Source organism: Terrapene carolina, unplaced genomic scaffold (assembly GCF_002925995.2).
Source record: "Terrapene carolina triunguis isolate 2854851 unplaced genomic scaffold, T_m_triunguis-2.0 Scaffold90, whole genome shotgun sequence".
In the NCBI taxonomy this organism is placed as follows: Eukaryota; Metazoa; Chordata; order Testudines; family Emydidae; genus Terrapene; species Terrapene triunguis.
In genome coordinates, this window is record NW_020664441.1 from 3,651,558 (window position 1) to 3,669,343 (window position 17,786).

At 59.4% G+C, this 17,786-nt stretch overlaps 1 protein-coding gene across 1 annotated transcript; it reads right to left on the reverse strand.

Annotated features, from left to right (window-relative positions):
* Nucleotides 1-2,628: 2,628 nt before the first annotated feature.
* Nucleotides 2,629-17,477, reverse strand: TBC1D10C (TBC1 domain family member 10C). The gene is made up of 10 exons (XM_024220015.3): nucleotides 17,372-17,477; nucleotides 15,972-16,186; nucleotides 8,736-8,835; nucleotides 8,255-8,362; nucleotides 6,929-7,035; nucleotides 6,005-6,119; nucleotides 5,515-5,580; nucleotides 5,045-5,234; nucleotides 4,254-4,408; nucleotides 2,629-3,727 (listed from the first exon to the last, which is right to left on the reverse strand). Exons 2-10 carry the CDS (start codon nucleotides 16,166-16,168, stop codon nucleotides 3,233-3,235), a joined length of 1,533 nt encoding a protein of 510 aa, XP_024075783.2. The 5' UTR covers nucleotides 16,169-16,186; nucleotides 17,372-17,477; the 3' UTR covers nucleotides 2,629-3,232.
* Nucleotides 17,478-17,786: the final 309 nt, after the last annotated feature.

Below are 17,786 nucleotides of genomic sequence, written 5' to 3' on the forward strand. Positions count from 1 at the left end.
CCAGTGCCCTGTCCCATCCCTCACCCCAGTGGCTGGCACCCTGTGCCGCCCCTATCCAAGTGATAAAAGAGGGACAGCCCAGAGCCCAACTCAGCACAGCTGAGGTCCGCGCACTCCTCAGGATTTATGGGTTATGGGAATCTGACAGCAGGGCTGGCTCTCCAGCACTCAAGGGCAGTCAAAGCCAGAGAGAGAGGTCAGGACTTGGCTACACTTCCAGCGTTGCAGCAGCGCGGCTGTCCTTACCGAAGATGCTACCTACACTAATGGGAGAGCTTCTCGTCTTGGCATAATTAATCCACCTCCCTGAGAGGCGGTCGCTAAATCGGCCAGAGAAACCCTCTCGTCCACATAGCGCTGCCTGCACCAGGCGTTCGATCCATACAATTGCATTACGTGGGGTGTCGATTTTCCACACCCTGACTGACGTAGCTATACTGACGTAAGTTTGTAGTGTAGAGCTCCCTGTATGTCTGTAGTGCCTGGCACAATGGGCCTTGATCTCAGCTAGGGCAGGACCTGTCTCTCCCTGTATGTCTGTAGCGCCTGGCACAACGGGCCTTGATCTCAGCTTGGGCAGGGCCTGTCTCTCCCTGTGTGTCTGTAGCGCCTGGCACAACGGGCCTTGATCTCAGCTGGGGCAGGGCCTGTCTCTCCCTGTTTGTCTGTAGTGTCCGGCACAACGGGGCCCTGATCTCAGCTGGGGTAGGGCCTGTCTCTCGCTGTGTGTCTGTGCACAGGTGTGCCTCGACCCTGGCTCGCAGGGCTACCGTTGTGAGGCTACCTATCAGGGAGTTTGCCTTTAGCAGGACTCTCTACTTTTCCTTAATAAAGCTGGATTTATCGGAGATCTCTGGCCTGGGCTCATTCAGGGGAAGATCTTGCTTATTCCTCCTTGGTCTCTATGGAATTCCATAGGAGATGAAACCAGCCAGACATGGCATAGGGGGCCTATACAAGGACACCAGACTGGAGAATGAATCTCTTTCTGGAGGGTTCTGGATCCAGCCTATGGGATTCTATAGGAGGCAGAGAATTCTATAGGGTTATGCCCTAAGGGAGGGGGAGTGAGCCCTTGGCCTCTGAGCAGCTACCCAAGGGAGATCAGGACTCAGGGGCTTGTTCTATAAGGCATGGCTGATTCCAGGGCTGGGGTCAAACCAGGGATGAGACCAGAGTGGGTCCGTGACACCAGGCAGGAGGGTTTCCCTCTCTGTGCCTCAGTTTTCCAATCTTAGCCACCCGCTCACCTTGCCAGACCCTGCTGTGGGCTCCCCCTCTGCCCCGTTGGCAGCCATGGGGCCCTGGGCCTGGCAGTAGCCCTCGTAGGGCTGCTATAACAGCCCCCCTGCCTGGCTTGGGGCTCCACCCCAGCCCTGTGGGCAGCGCAGAGATGGAGGCAGCAGCATCCAAAGCTTCCCCTGCCCCATTGCCTGATCTCTCCCCTGGGCTGGCGTGGTAACCATAGGGCCCATTCCCTGCCTCCCATGGGTTCCTGGATGAGAGGTCACAGGCCCACATGGAGCAATGCGGCCCCACATATCAGTGCCTCCACCATAGATCAACACAGCTGGGATGATAAAGTCTAATCTTATCTCCGGGGAGGGAGGTGGCAGGTTGCACCCTGAGTGTGTGTGTGTTGCGGGGGGAAGTGCCAGGAGTCCAGTGCCAGGTGCCTGAGGAGCAACCAAAATCCCCACAGCCTGGGCAAAGCACATGGGGAACATGGACCCATAGGACAGGCAGCTGCTCCAAGCCAGCAGGGGTGGGGAATGGGACATGGAGCCTTTCTCTTCTCGGGGGCACCGACTCCAATCTGGTCCCAGGCTCCAAAACAATCAGGGATCTCAGCTGGACTTGCCCAGGGTTTCTGTTCCTTTCCCCCTGGAGTGGGGTGCTTTCTCCCCCTTCCCCAGCACACAGCTCAGGCTCTGCAGGAGGCCACTGCTTCCAGTTCCCTGAGCCTCCTGCACCTGGCAGGGCCAGGGTCTAATCCCAGTGGAGAGTTAATGCCATCTGGGGACGCAGGTGTTGAGGGCCAGCCTGCGGGCCCAGATTAGCATGGGGGAGGGCCGTGCAGGTGTTTGGCTGTCTGTCTATATATGGCAGTGTAATCTGACAAGGGGGCTAAGCTGGTTAGTGGCTGCCCTTTGTGGAAAAATTACCGGCCCTGCTGTGACTGGATCATGCAGCCTTGGGCTGTTACCTAGCACTGACCCCACCAGGAGGCCAACCCATCTGGGCGGTGGGGAAGGTCCTTAGTCCCACCCCACATTGACCACCACAGGGGGTGGGGCGCCTTCACTGCTGGCCATCCAGGTTTCTAGCCCAGCTTGCTTCCAAGTAGAAAGCCACTGGGGGATCCTCCCGCCCAACCCACAGCATGACCCAGGCCAGAGCAGCCTCCTGCCATTCCTGCCCTGGGACATATTTCCTTCCCCCAGTGATTCCTGTTGTTTGCCAGGTGAGAGCTGCGTAGGCGGCTGGGGCTATTTCCTTCCCCCAAGGTGGTGTCCTGAACAAACAGTCTCCTGATTCAACACTTGTGATCGGCCTTTGCCCCCAGGACAAACTTTTAATACCATCTACACAGACAAGCTGCCAAGCAGTGGCTCATCAGCCCCACACCCCAGCCTGGCCACAGCTCGGGGAGCGAGGGGAGGGACCCCAGAAGGAAGTTTCATTTCCCTTTATGTTTTCAATCTGCCCCCCCCCTTCCCGCTCTGATCATAGGCTGCAGTATTCACAGGGCGGCTGCTGCAGTACCCAGGGGCCTGGCTCTCAGGCAACGAGCTGTGTGCCCATGGCACCTGTGCACTGATTGCTCTGTCAGGTCTCCAAAGGAGGGGCAGGCCCAGAGCCAAAGGACGGGCAGTGCGTGTGAGTGAGCAAGGCCCAGGCAGGGGCCGGACTGTCTGTGTTGCTGACACCAGTGGCCAGATCGCAGTAGGCAGGTTCTCCACTCACTGGGCCCCAGTGTGAATACTGACGGGGGCTGTGGGAGAATCTGGCCTTGCTGATTGGTGCTACAGGATGCAGGGGGGTCTCAGCCCTCTGAGCCCAAGACCCCTTCCCTCTTCAACGCAATGCCCCACACTGTCTCCTCTCCATCCATTGAGCAGGTAGGGGGTGGAGTCTCTCTTGGTGGGGCAGGCTCCACCCCTGCCATTCAAAACATGTCTCCAGCAAGGGGCGGAGTGTCTCTTGCTAGGGCAGGCCCCGCCCCACCCATTCAGAAATAGGTCTCCAGGTAGGGGGCAGAGTTTCTCTTGGCGGGGCCAGGCTCCTCCCCTTCCCCACCCTCTTGTGCTAGGCTGAGCATGGGGCGCTGGGCCACGTGGAAAGTCTTGCCACGCGTGTCTGGTTTCTTCCTGCCTGGGGGCTTCTTCTTACGAGCCTGCTTCTCGGCTGCCTCCTCCTGCCGGCGCCGCTCCTGCTCCTGCCAGCGCTGCTCCTTCAGCCGCTCCCTCTCCAGCCGGCGCTGCTCCTTGGGGAGGGGTGGGGGGGGGTCCACCACAATCTCGGGGATGAGGAAGGCGGGCGCTGGGTGCCTGCCCTTCCCGGGCTGCTGCGCATCCTCCAGCTGCTGGGCGTCGAAGATGGCTTTGGCGTTGGGCAGGCGCTGCTCCGGGCGGTACCCGAAATCAGGCCGGACCTTGCGCAGCTTGGCTAGCTGGGTCCGGCACTCGCGCTCCACATCGCGGTCCGAGACAGCCACGTTGTGAACCTGCAGGATGGGGGTGGAGGGACATCATGGGGTCTGCGTCTTGTGGGGAGCCCCGTGTGCAAAGGGATCCCACGTGCACAGGTGTGAGAGGCCTCAGGTTGGTGTGTGCAGGGAAGAGAAACAGCAGAGGGCACCATGACATCGGGGGGGAGGAGCCTGCAGCTGCCCAGCCCCGCCCTCCCCAGCAGGGAGCACGTTGCTGTAAGCCCCTCAGGGGGCTGAATTGGGGAAGGGGCAGGACAGGGCAAGGGGAGAGGTCAGAGCTGGGGAGGCATGGCCCTCAGGAACTGAGCTGGGGGGGGGGGGCAGAAGAAGGGGGCAGGACAGAGCTAGGGAGACCTGTCTACGAGGGAATGAGTTGGGGAGGGGGGCAGGAGAATGGGGGAGGAAGGAGCTGGGGAGGCCTGGCCCTGTGGGGGCTGAATAGGGGAGGGGGGCCTGGCCCTGCCGGGGGCTGTGCTGGAGGCTGGTGAAGGTTCCTATCTCTGCAGCAGAACCCCAGCCTGGTCCCCACCCTGCGCCTCACCTCGGCCATGAACGTGTCCTCCTGCAGTAGGCGGGCTGGGATGCTGCGCAGCTTTTCCAGTGTTTCCACCACGCCCGTGCAGTCCCGCAGATTCTCCGAGGAGCCCAGCGCCAGGCGCACCAGCACCAGCCCCACCCGGAACAGCACCTTCACCCCTGCAGGGAGACAGCAGCTGTCAGACCCCAAGCCAGAGGCAGGGGGCGCTGGCGCAGCCCTGAAACAGCCAGGAGACCGGGAGGGGGGCCTGAAACAACCGGGGTACCTAGAAGGAAGCCATGAAACAGCCAAAGGCACCTGGGAGCGGGAGCCATGAAACTGTCAGGGGAGCTCTGTGTGAGTGGGAGAGGGACAGAGAGAGACAGAGAGAATGTGAAACAACCAGGGGGACCTACGCAGGGAGGCATGAACCAGTCAGGGGAGCTGTGTGTGGGGGACAGCATGAAACAGCCAGGTGAGCTGGGGGGAGGAGCCTTGAAACAGTCAAAGGCCCCTGGGAGGGGGGCCAAAAGATGGCCGGGTGAGCCATGAAACAGCCAGGGGACCTGCGAGGGGAGGAATGAAGCCGCCAGCGGAGCTGGGGAAGGTGGAGCCATGAAACAGGCAGCAGGCTTGTGGGGAGCTGTGAAACCACCAAGACAACATGACCTGGCCCCACCCCTCCTAGTCCAGGGCAGCCAGGATGTCTCAGCCCTGGGGGAGCCATAAATTGTGCAGGACCATGCCCCCAGTACGGCCCTGGCTAGATGACTGGCAGTTGGTGGAGCTCTGGGCTGAGCCAGTGCATCACGCACCCTCGCTGAGGAAGGCATCCCAGATGCGCAGCACGGTGGGGAAGGGCAGGGTGCGGCTGTAGAGGCACAGGAACCACTCGGTGACGTAGAGCAGCGGCCCCACACTGTGCTTCTGCAGGTGCTTGTAGGCCTTGGGGCAGACGCGCCGCAGCAGTGCCACGAAGACCTCGCCATCCAGCAGCACTGCCTCCTGCGGGGGCAACCGAGAGCCCATCAGATCTGCCCGCTGCACAGCCCCACCCTGCTGCCAAGCACGCAGGCTCCAGCCCCACAGCCCTCTCCTACTCCCCTGCTGGAGAAGGCTGGGCTGGGCAGTCCAGGCTCCTCCCCCTCCCTGGTGTCCCAGTACCCCCTGATGGGGAGGGCATGGCGAGGCAGCTGCAGGCTCTTCCCCCTGCCTTGCTGACTCCACGTTGCATCTCATAAGGGTCCATTCCCATCCTAGGGGAGGGGTGCAGGGGGGTTCTCACCATCTCAGGGCTGTAGTAACCGGGCAGGTAGCGCTCACTGATCTGCACCAGGCACCAGAAGGCTTGCTGTAGAGTAGGGGGAGACATTAGCCAGGGGGGATGTCGGGGTCCCCGGAGCACACGGAGAGGGGGAATGAATAGAGGATGGGGGACAGGGTTTATGCGAGGGGGAAGGAGTGTATCTTGTGTGGGGAGGAGGGGAACTGGCTGCCCTGGCATGCAAAGGGGCCGGAGGGTGGTGGTTAATGAGGGCTGGGAGTGGGGTTGGTGACCCATGGGGGGCGGGAGGGTGGCCCATGCAGGGATGGGAGCTGGCTGCTCCATGGGGGAGGGCAGTGGGGGCCAGTGCCCATGAGTGGACGGGGTTATATCACAGGGCAGCAGAACAGCAGTGGGGGAGGGGCAGGGCGGTGAGGCGGGGTCAGTGCAGTTGGGGGGGGTGCCCCATGGGGGAGGGCATGGTTCCCAGTAGCTGCTGGGCATGACTCACCTCAGCAGGCATGTGCATGAGCAGCACTGCAGCCACAGGGCCCTGGGCCTGGCAGTAGCCCTCGCGGGGCCGATACACGGTGTAGGCCTTCAGGAGCTGCATGAGCCCTCGCTGCCTGCACGGATGGGGCTGGGTGTTAGAGTTCGGCTGGGACATGGGGCACACGGTGCAGAGCTCCCTCCCCATACAGGACTAGAACACTGGGCTCAACTAGCCCAGTATCATCCCCTGCCCCCACCCATACCCCACCCCGTGTCAGATCAGACCTTTGGGAAGAGAACCCAGGTGTCCTGAGTCCATGAGGCTACATATATACAGAATTCTCTAAATAGATACCTAGCGGGGAGTCTATTGGGTGGATGGGTGGAGAGAGGGAGGAGGAGTAGGATAGGGATGGAGGGAAGGATAGGTGTGGATGGGGATGGAGGGAGGGAGGGATAGATAGAAGGAAGGAGGAGTGTGGATGGGGATTGATAGATGGGTCACACACTCCCCCCCCTCCGAGGGGTTTGGAGGTAACTCTGCTGCCCAGCTGGGCACTCCCCAGGGGGCATCGTTCAGTTGCAGGTTGCCCCGGTGTGGGGGGGATGACTCTGGCTCACATGCCTGAGTGGTGCCCGGGCTGGCGTGACTCAATGCCATGGACCCCAGCCGCGTTTCCCCTGCCCCTTGGACAATCCCTGCTCTCTAACTGGAACCGCTGGGAGCTGGTGTCAGTGGGAAGACAGCGCCACGCAGTGGCGAGTACCTGGAATGGGAATCACAGGCCCACTACGGCAGCGCTGCCCAGCTGTGAGGAATGTCCTGGGCTGGGGGCAGGACACAGCACCCCACTCCGGCTGCAGGGACAACTCAGGCATCAGCCCCAGCAGGGCTTCCCCTCTGCTCCCCCAGCACTTGGCTGTGCCCCCGCCGCTCCCTTACCCATGTCCCTCAGGAGACAGGAACATCTCGTGGAAGGGGAACTGGCGGTGGATGTCCTTCTCAATGGTCTCCAACCACTGCGGGTCGCCAGGTGACTGTTCCAGTTCCTACGGCGACACGGCAACAGGTGACCATGGCGACAGGAAGTGGGCCACACCACCCCATCCCGGGGCAGGGGCTCAGGGTTAGCGGCAAGAGATCAGGACCTGGGGTGGGTGTTAGCGGCTCCCTGCACAGTGGTTGTGTTTGCAGGTGTAGTGTGGGCCAGGGGGGGTGCCAGAGCATGCTGGACTCAGTCCAACTGGATGCAGGTCCTTTGGCTCTGGCTGAGACTAACCCAGAGCAATGGAAGCCCCAATGACTATCACCTATCAGCAAGGGCTCCCAGCAGGCTGAGCACGTGAACTCAGTTGCGGTCTCTCACCTGGGACTGAGGGACAAAGGGACAGGGACAGAGAAAGGAAACTGCACGGTTCTCACAGCAGTAGCATGGCTCACGGAGCCCTGGTGCGGGTCAGGACGGATGATGTCTTAATCTTTGTCCCTCTGTTCCTACTCTCAGGACTCCCCGCGCCATGTGCTAGCAGGCTAACGAAACCTGCTCTGGTTGGAAAAGCTGCCTTGTGTAACTGCAAACACTGGCTGGGGTGCCCGGAGCCCTGGAGAGGGTGAATGTCTCTGACCAGGCATCTGGCTCAGTTGGGACTCGTGGGGCAGAGCTCACGGCACAAAGCAAGAGGGCTGGAGTCCAGCGGCTCCTTCTCAGAGGCATTGAGGCCTTGTGGCCGGCGCTCAGGAGACTGGTACACTGAAGGGTACCAGTCCACCACAGCACTGTTTATAAGCTGGGTCATAGCACAGATCCAGTGGATCCATGCCTCGAGACGTCCTATTCTGCCACTGATGATGACTCACCCTGGGGCCAGAGCCTGTTCTCCTGCCAATCACCCCATGGCAGTCAGCAGGGTTAGGGAGAACAAGATTAGGCCCTTTCACCCTGTATATTAACCCCCTGTCCTCTGGCCCTGGGGAGCTGAGAGCTCCCTCCTGCCACTGCAGCAATGAAGGTGCCTGCTGCAAGAGCTAAAGGAGCGCTTCTCTAGCAGCAGTGGTAGCTGGGATGTTATCCTCTCTGCATGCTAGCCAATACAGGGTAGCCTTGTGCATATCCAGCGCCTATAGCCAGGCGTGCAAAAGTGTGGGAGGCAGCTGGCTCAGAGCTTGGGGGCATCGGCATGGATGCAGGTGGGGCAGAGTGGGTGGGTGGGGGGCAGAGGATGCCGAGGGAGAGTGGGAGCCGCGAGGGAGGCAGGAGGAGCTGGTTACCTTGTACTTGCCATGGTTGCGGTCCATGCTGGCCTGCCCTCCGCACAGCAGGGGCCAGCAGCGGGCGCGCATGGATGAGGGGATCCCTTTACGGCACAGGACCTTCACCTGGAGCCAGAGAACTGCATCAACCACAGCACAACCCCCCACAGGGCAGGGCCAGGGAGAGGGGGCCCAGCATGGTGCCACACTAGACAGAGCCAGGGCCCTGGGACACGGGCTTCAGGGGCAGGGAGACCCTAGCTCCAGGGGGCTCAGCTGTGTGGCATTACACTGTCAGGAGATGTAATGGGGGAAACGTTGGCAACAGCTGATTCCTTGGGGGAGTGGAGCACACTGGGGTGCCCACTGGGGAGACTGGTTGCTCCCTGGGGGGATTAGCAGGGCCCTTTGGGGTGCCCCATGGGAGGACTGAGTGCCCCATTGGGCAATCGGCATGGCCCCATAGAGGGGTTGGGACTTCTCTGTGGCTCCTCCTCACCTTCTTGTACCTCCTGGCCATGGCCTTCTCCCAGTGCGATGTCATCTCCAGCCATCTGGCTTCCCTGTGCCGGATGAGCTCTACTGGGGGCTGGCCCAGGCTGGATGGGGGAAGAGAATGGGTATCAGGCCAAAGGCCATCTCCTCCTTGCCCTGTGCCTCCATTCCTCCCATCTCTTTGTCCCTCTGGTGCACCCCTTCTACCACTCTTTCATTCCCTCTTTCCTCCTCCTTGGGCCCCCTCTCCTCCCTCATTCAGTAGCCACACGAAGCTCCCCTCCTGGGGCACTACTCTGGGAAGAGAGCACAGCCTCCTCATTGCCCATCCCCTGTCTGCTCCTTCCCCTCCAGGTACTGCTGACTCAGCTCCCTGTACCCCTGCCCTACCTTGGGGCTGGGCAGGGGGAGGCAGCACCTGGGAATGTGAAAACTAAACACTGGGCAAATCAGGATGTTCCAACATGACCTTAACTCTGACCCCTCTCCTGCCTAACCCCAGCTACAGGCTGGTGGCACCCTCACCCTGCCAGCTCTACCCCGAGAAGAGCCATAGACCTCCCCTCGGCATCACCCTCACATTCTGCATGCTGAGGAAGCATTGGCTTAACCGTCTGTTATTGTTTAGAGACCCAGAGCATTGCTTTTCACCCTCCATGTGCTCCAGAGACACCCCACAATTCCCACCCTCCCATCAGAAGCACAGATCTGGATGTATTCCCTCTGCCATGGAGACCATGAGTTTGAGTAACGACCAAGTAAGCAAGGAATAATGATTAACAACTAACGCGTGAGTAATGTCTGAGTAAATACTTAGTAATCCCCGAGTAACAAGTGAATAAACACTGAGATTAGCCAGTAATCGCTGAGTAGCGTCTGAGTAAATATCAAGTAATGCTTGGGTAATGACTACATAAACCCAAGTAGCGGCAAAGGAGTGATCAAGTAACAAATGAGTAAACCATGAGTAATGGCCAGGTAAACACCAAATAGTGACTCAATAAACACTTAGTAACAATTTAGTAAACGCTGACTACCGAGTAATGACTAAATGACCACCACACAATGCCTTCATAACCACTGAGTAAACCCTGAATAATGACTGAGTAAATACTGACTAAATACTGAGCAATGGCTAAGCAAACACCAGGTGGTATTTGAATAATAAGCAACTAACCATGAAGTCATGGCTGAGTAATTGACCTAGCAAATACCAAGAGCTCAACTCCCTGTTGCCCTAGGGCAGTGGTTCTCAAATTTTGTACTGGTGACCCCTTTCACCTAGCAAGCCTCTGAGTGCGACCCCCTTATAAATTAAAAACACTTTTTTATATATTTAACACCATTATAAATGCTGGAGGCAAAGTGGGGTTTGAGGTGAAAGCTGACAGCTCGCAAACCCCCTTTTAATAACCTCACGACCCCCTGAGGGGTCCCAACCCCCAGTTTGAGAACCCCTGCCCTAGGGAGTCTTTATGCAGAGGCCCCTAGGTCCAGGTGCAAAGTTGGCTCTGCCAGTTCATGTGCCACCTTGCAGCAGCCCCAGGTCGACGGGGTGTCCTAGGGGCAGAGCGGGGACACACTGGGGGGAGGTGCTGCACTGTCTCTGACTGTTCTGTGCAAAGCTCCATCGGTCCACCGCAGCAGAGGCACTAGTTGAGGCAGCCCCAAGGGTTGTAGCCTGTGAGGAGGGCAGAACTGGCGCCTGCCACAAACTGCCTGCCCTCCATCTGGGCCTATGTAACAACTGAGTAATGAGTGGGTAAACATGGAGGCCTGGTCTACATATAAAACTTAGGTCAACCTAGATACCTCACTCAGGACTGTGAAAAACATCATGCCCTGTGCAACATAACCCCGACTGCAGACACAGCTAGGTTGATGGAAGAATTCTTCTATTGGCCTAGCTACTGCCTCTCAAGGGGGGTGGATTTACTACAGCAACGGAAAAATGCCTTCCCTCACCATAGCAAGTGTCTACACTATAGTGGTGCTGCTGCAGCGGTGCTGCTGTAGTGCTTCTTGTGTAGACATACGCTGAGTAATGAGTGAGTAAACATTGAGTAACGAGCGAGTAAACACTGAGGAAAAAGTAAATATTGAGTAATGAACATGCAAAAGCAAAGTAACGAGTGAGTAAACAACATGGAGTAACGAGTGAGTAAACACTAAGAACATAAGAGCGGCCATACTGGCTCAGACCAATGATCCCTCTAGTCCAGTATTCTGTCTTCTGGCCAATGCCAGGTATTTCAGAGGGAATGAACAGAACAGGACAATTATTGAGTGATCCATCCCATGTCGTCCACTCCCAGCATCTGGCAGTCAGAGATTTAGGGACACCCAGAGCATGGGGCTGTGTCCCTGACCATCTTGGCTAATAGTCATTGATGGACCTATTCTCCATGAACTTATCTAATTCTTTCTTGAAACCAACTATACTTTTCGCCATCACAACATCCCTTGGCAACGAGTTCCACAGGCTGACTGTGTGTTGTGTGAAGAAATACTTCCTTTTGTTTGTTTTAAACCTGCTGCCTGTTAATTTCATCGGGTGACCCCAGGTTCTTGTGTTATGTGAAGGGGTAAATAACACTTCCTTATTTGCTTTCTCCACACCACTACCATAGCCCCCCTTAGTCATCTCTTTTTCAAGCTGAACAGTCCCAGTCTTTTTAATCTCTCCACATGTAAAAGCTGTTCCATACCCCTAATCATTTTTGTTGTAACGAGTAATGAGCACCTAAACACTGGGTAATGAGTGTGTAAACACTGACTATTAAGTGTGTAAACACTGAGTAAAGAGCGAGTCAACACTGAGTAAGGAGTAAGTAAACACTGAGTAATATGTGAGTAAACATTGAGTAATGAAAGAGTAAACATTGAGTAATGTCCACATAAACACGGCATAATGAGCGAGTAAACATTGAGTAATGTCCACATATAAAGTAATGAGCATGTAAACACTGAGTAATGAGCGAGCAAATACTGAATAAAGAGGGAGTAATACTATCAGTGTTTTAACCTACAAAGCTTTCCTCTCATACTCTTTTATCAGGAGATGGCTGTGGGCAGCGAGGGGTCTGCTGGGCAGGGGAATTGCCTTTGGGGGCAGGTTGGCAGCCCCATTACAAGTGATCTTCCCAGCAGCACAGAGCAGATCCACGGGGCGAGGCTGTAGGAATGGATCCCAGGGAAAACGGGGGTGGGGCGGAACAGGGCTGTTCTCTCTTCTCTCCTGGGCCCGTTCACACCCTGAACCGCTTGGCGGGGTGAGGTGGGGGAGGCTGGGGCGCTGACGTCCCTGACCACACACCGCTGCAAGCACGGTGTGCACATCGCCATGGAGACGGGGACAGGATGTGGCCGAGCTGTGAGATGCTGAAACAGGAAGTGTTAGTTCATGTGGGTGGAGGGGTGCAGGGTGCTCCCCTCCCTTGGCCCAGCACCAACAGTGCTCAGAGCCCTTCCCAGAGGGGTGAGGGGCTCTGGCTCTTCTCTGGGGCTGATGTGGGCCCAGGGCCGGCTCTAGGTTTTTTGCCGCCCCATGCAAAAAAATTTTTGGCTGCCCCCCACCCCAGCCCTGGGCTCCCCCTGCACCCCCCAGCTGCCCCAGCCCTGGACTCTACCCCCCTACCCGCATGCCCTGCCGCCCCAGCCCTGGGCTCTCCCCCCCCACCCGCACTCCCTGCCGCCCCAGGCCTGGGCTCTCCCCCCCACCTGCACCCCCTGTCGCCCCAACCCTGGGCTCTCCCCCCCACCCCACCCGTCGGGGCTCCCGCCTCCAGGACCGGCCGGGACCCGGGAGGGCAGAGCCGGGGGACCACCCCGGCAGGGGGCTGAGGAGCCGGGGCAGGGCAGCCCCAGATGGAGTGGAGCCCCGGAGAGCGGGACACGGGCCCCGCACGGCAGTGCCCCACCCTCTATGAGTCAACAGTGTGCTCTTGTTGCCAAGAAGGCTAACGGCATTTTGGGCTGTATAAGTAGGGGCATTGCCAGCAGATCGAGGGACGTGATCGTTCCCCTTTATTGGACATTGGTGAGGCCTCATCTGGAGTACTGTGTCCAGTTTTGGGCCCCACACTACAAGAAGGATGTGGAAAAATTGGAAAGAGTCCAACGGAGGGCAACAAAAATGATTAGGGGTCTGGAGCGCATGACTTATGAGGAGAGGCTGAGGGAACTGGGATTGTTTAGTCTCCAGAAGAGAAGAATGAGGGGGGATTTGATAGCAGCCTTCAACTACCTGAAGGCTGCATCCGAAGAAGTGAGGTTTTTACTCACGAAAGCTTATGCCCAAATAAATCTGTTAGTCTTTAAGGTGCCACCAGACTCCTTGTTGTTTTTGTAGATACAGACTAACACGGCTACCTCCTGATACCTGAAGGGGGGTTCCAAAGAGGATGGAACTCGGCTGTTCTCAATGGTGGCAGATGACAGAACAAGGAGCAATGGTCTCAAGTTGCAGTGGGGGAGGTCTAGGTTGGATATTAGGAAACACTGTTTCACTAGGAGGGTGGTGAAGCACTGGAATGCGTTACCTAGGGAGGTGGTGGCGTCTCCTTCCTTGGAGGTTTTTAAGGCCCGGCTTGACAAAGCCCTGGCTGGGATGATTTAGTTGGGAATTGGTCCTGCTTTGAGCAGGGGGTTGGACTAGATGACCTTCTGAGGTCCCTTCCAACCCTGATATTCTATGATTCTATGGCTCCACTGCTGCTGCTGCTTCTGGCCGCCCTGCCGCAGTCCCTGGGCGGCTCGGGCTGCTTCACCCAGCCCTGGCTGCGGCGCTGGGGGACGGCCGCCCTGTGGCACCTGCAGGCGGCTCCGTGTGCCCCACCGGGTGGCCCCCAGCCCGAGTGTCTCCCGCTCGGAGCCCGCCCGGCCATAAGGTGCGGGCGCTGCTCCCCAACGCGAACCGCAGCGGCCCCAGGGCATGATAATGGGGCAGAGCTCCCCAGCTTCCCCCAGGGCTGGGGCATTCTCCAGGCCTCGGTGCCTAGCAGTCGTGAGGGGACATCCCTAAAGACCCGCTCTAGCTCATGACAAGTTCTGGGATCAGTGCAGGAGTCACCTCAGGGCTCCGCAGGAGATCAGACTAGACCAGTGGTTTTCAATCTGTGGTCCACAGACCCCTGTGGGGTCTGCAGATCATGTCTTAAGATTTCCAAAGGGGCCTGCACTTTCATTTGAAATTTTTTGGGGTCTGTAAATGAAAAAAGGTTCAAAACCACAGGACTAGATGATCAGAACAGCCCCTTCTGGCCTTCCAGCCAGGGATTCAGGAGCCTTCCCAAGCCTCCGTGCATTACATTGACATCATAGTTTGCATTTAATTTCCTAAGATTTTTGTAATGAACAGTGAGGAAGGGGAGGGAAAATCCCCTCCAAAGACAGAGCTTCCATCTCTGGTGTTCCCAAGCTCTGCTCCTTCGCAGATGCACCTTGCAGATTTCAGAACTGGGATCTGTTTGGTTAGACCCTACCTAAACATGTCCCCGCTCCAAGGGAGGACCCTGGATCCCTGACTGAGCCAGTAGTTAGAAAACCCCACCCTGTCATCTGCCTTCAGCACACTGTGCATTTAAACAACAACAACCACACAGACCTTAGCCTTGCCATGCTGGACAATCACCACTAAACCCCTTGGCACTAGGTAAGCTTAGCCCTCACATTTGTTATCACCATCAGCTAGCCCAGTGTCCAGGGAGACACCCCAATACAGGGCCGGCTCCAGGCACCAGCCCACCAAGCTTGTGCTTGGGGCTGCACCTGGAGGGGGGCGGCGCGGCGCTCCGGCCGCCGGGGAGAGCGGGGCTACGGCCGGGCTCGCCGCCCTCCCCCCGGCGCTCTGGCCACCCTCCCCCCCGGCGCCCTCCCCCCGGCCGGGGCTCACTGCCCTCCTCCCAGGGCTCCGGCCGCCCTCCCCCCCGGCGCTCTGGCCGCCGGGGGGAGAGCGGAGCCCCGGCCGGGGCTCGCCGCCCTCCCCCCGGGGCTCCGGCCGCCTCCCCCCTCCCCCCGCTGGGGGGGTGGGGGCGGCTGGAGGCTTTTTTGCCTGGGGCGGCAAAAAAGCCAGAGCCGGCCCTGCCCCAATAAGCCAGGTCCCAGGGAAGCAGGAGAGGATGTTATAGTAACGTAGCATCTTTCATCCTGCAGCACTTTGCAGTCAATGCTGGCTGTGTGAGCTGGGGCAGGTCACCTGCCCTGCTTGGTGCCTCAGTTTCCCCATCTGTTCAATGGGGAGTAGGACACCGACCCCGCACCCCTCCCATCCAATAGGGGATGGGATGGCAGGTGCTGTGGAAGAGCTAGGTGTTATTGTGATCGTAGACATAGACAGTTATGGGGCTGCAGCTGCCTCTAGGGAGGAGGGCACACAGGACGCTGTGCTGCAGGGAGCGTGGCGGCAGCGTGGCACACTGACACCAGGGTGGCATGGGCTCTTCCGAACCCCGCCCCGAAAGCTCCAGCAATCTCAGCTGACCCAGCCATGAGGCTGATGGCCTGAGCCGGCCCTCCCTGGATACAGCTTTGGGGCTGTACACCCACTCACGATTCCCCAGCTGGGGGAAGGTACAGAGAGTGAACCGGGGTTCCCAGGGGCCATTGTGCCTCCCCAGCAGGGGGCCTGCCCTCACTAGCATCTTGGCTGTAGAGACCCTAGAGGGCACGCATGATATTCCCTGGGTCGGGGGATCCCCTACATCAGGCTGTTAGGGAGATGGGGCTGGTGCACAGGGCCCTGATGCAAGAGTCTCAAACAGTCCTCGCCCCCAGCGCCTGAGACTCGCCTTCCCCAAACTCTGCCTCTTCCCTGCTTCTGCCCCACCCCTGGGGGGCAGCAGGACTAGGAGAGAGGTGGGGGGCAAGGCCACAACCACAAGCTGCTCTACTTGGGTGTGGGCTGATTCCCCAGTCCCCAGGCCAGGGGCTCAGCTCCTCTGTGTATGTCCATTCTATGGGCCTGAGCACCCCATATCCTCAGCTTACAGAGCGGGGAGATGCTGGATCCAGGCTCAGAGCCCAGGGGATTGCCCTGCGGGACTGGGAATGCGGGTATCAGCACAGCACCCACAATGGCTCCAGGGAGCAAGAGATCAGGACGAGGAATGGGAGCCAGGCATCCGGGTCAGCCATGCAGGGTGCTCACCCCTAGGGGACACAGAAATGCCCTTCGCAGCACCCCCACTCCCTCTGCAATGCCCCCTTTGAGTACTCCCATGCCCAGGCCTGCCCCACTTACCCATCCTGGGCGCCACTGGCCCCAAGGAAGCCATAGCGGTCGGTCTGGCGATAGGGGGCGGCCCCGTTCAGCTCAGAGTCGGAGCCCAGCGAGCTGGAGTCGTCATGGCGCCCCAGGGCCGAATCGAAGGCATCGGACAGCTCCTCCAGGGTACTGAGGCTGGAGGAGTCGGCGGAGGACATGGGGCCGGACGCCATGCCCACGGGCCCAGCACCCTGCAGGGGGAGGGAGGGAGGGCAGGGAGAGGGGCCCTCAGTGAGTGCCCAGCATGGCCAGCCCAGAACCGAACACCCCAGGAGACAACCCCAGAGTCTGACCCAGGGCCGCCCAGAGGATTCAGGGGACCTGGGGCAAAGCAATTTCAGGGGCCCCTTCCATAAAAAAAGTTGCAATACTATAGAATACTATATTCTCGTGGGGGCCCCTGTGGGGCTCGGGCCTGGGGCAAATTGCCCCACTTGCCCCCCCCGGGCGGCCCTGGTCTGACCTGCCCAGGGCGCCGCATCCCAATCTCCCCTAGGGCCTGTCCCCCTCCCCCCGCTAGGCCTCTCATCCCCTCCCTCCTAGAGTCTGCCCAGCCCAGGGCCCCTAACCCCCATCACCCCAGGGTCTTCCCCGCCCAGGGCAGCACAACCTCATCCCCCTAGGGTCTGCCCCGCCCAAGGCCCCACAACCTCATCTCCCCTGGGTCTGACCTGCCCAGGGCCCCTAACCCCCTTCACCCCAGGGTCTTCCCTGCCCAGGGCCGCACAACCTCATCCCCCCAGGGTCTACCCAGCCCAGGGCCCCACAACCTCATCCCCTCAGGGTCTACCCAGCCCAGGGTCCCTCACCTCCATTTCCCCCCAGGGTCTGCTTCTACCAAAGCTCTGCACTCCATCCCCCACAGGGTCTGCCAGCCCAGGGCCCACAACCCCATCCCCGCCCAGGGCCTGCCCAGCCAGGGCCCCAAACCCCCATTCCCTCTAGTCTGCCCAGCCCAAGGCCGCTCACCCCCATCCCCTCAGGGTCTGCAGAGCCCATGGCCCCTCACCCCCATCTTCCCCAGGGTCTGCCCCGCTCAGGGCTCCTCCCCCCCATCTTTGCTTCCAGTCTAGGGCCTCACACCTCCATCCCCGTTCCCAGGTTCCAGCCCAGGGAACCACACCTCCATTCCCCCGCCCCGGGCCCCAGCTCCTCCAGCCCCATGTGTACTAGGGGGAGGAATCCATGGGGGCCTGGTTTCTGGTCAGGGAGCGTGAGTAACACCCTCACCCAGAGCCCCCACTCCAATTCTCCTGTGTCTATCTTGGGGATGCCTTTGTGCAGCCCTTGTCTCCAAGCATGGCTCAGGGGGGTTCCTAGAGAATCTCCCCACATTGCCCCCAAGGAGCCCTCCCCGTTCCCTCGGTCCCACTCACCTTCAATGTGCCCAATCCCCTTAGCTCGTGCTCTGTGCTGGGGCCATTCCCAATGGAGCAGTGCCCAAGTGGCACGGCCGTGCATCCGTCCCTTGCCAACACCTCAGTCCAGCGCGCTCCCCACAGGCGCTGCAAACTTATTTCCTCTTTGCTGTCATTTCCTTTTGCACCTGACAGGGCTGAGGCAGCAGGCAGCATGCGGGCGGGGGGAGGGGAGCCTGAGGCCACGGGGAGTGTGTTTGGGGGCAGCGCTGCCACCCCGCTCCCTGCAGCGCCCCCTGCTGGGAGAGGCTGCGACTGGAGTAGCCGGGAGCTCCCCAACAGCCAGCGCCCCCGCCCCGCCCCCTGCAGCGCCCCCTGCTGGGAGAAGCTGGGGATGGACTAGCCGGGAGCTCCCCCACAGCCAGCGCCCCCC

Coding starts and splice junctions, on each gene's coding strand:
- TBC1D10C (XM_024220015.3), bottom strand. CDS start 16,168: ATGGCGTCCGGCCCCATGTCCTCCGCCGACTCCTCCAGCCTCAGTACC. Junction 5,235..5,514: donor GTTACTACAGCCCTGAGATG/GTGAGAACCCCC, acceptor TTGCCCCCGCAG/GAGGCAGTGCTGCTGGATGG. Junction 3,728..4,253: donor AGGACACGTTCATGGCCGAG/GTGAGGCGCAGG, acceptor CCCATCCTGCAG/GTTCACAACGTGGCTGTCTC.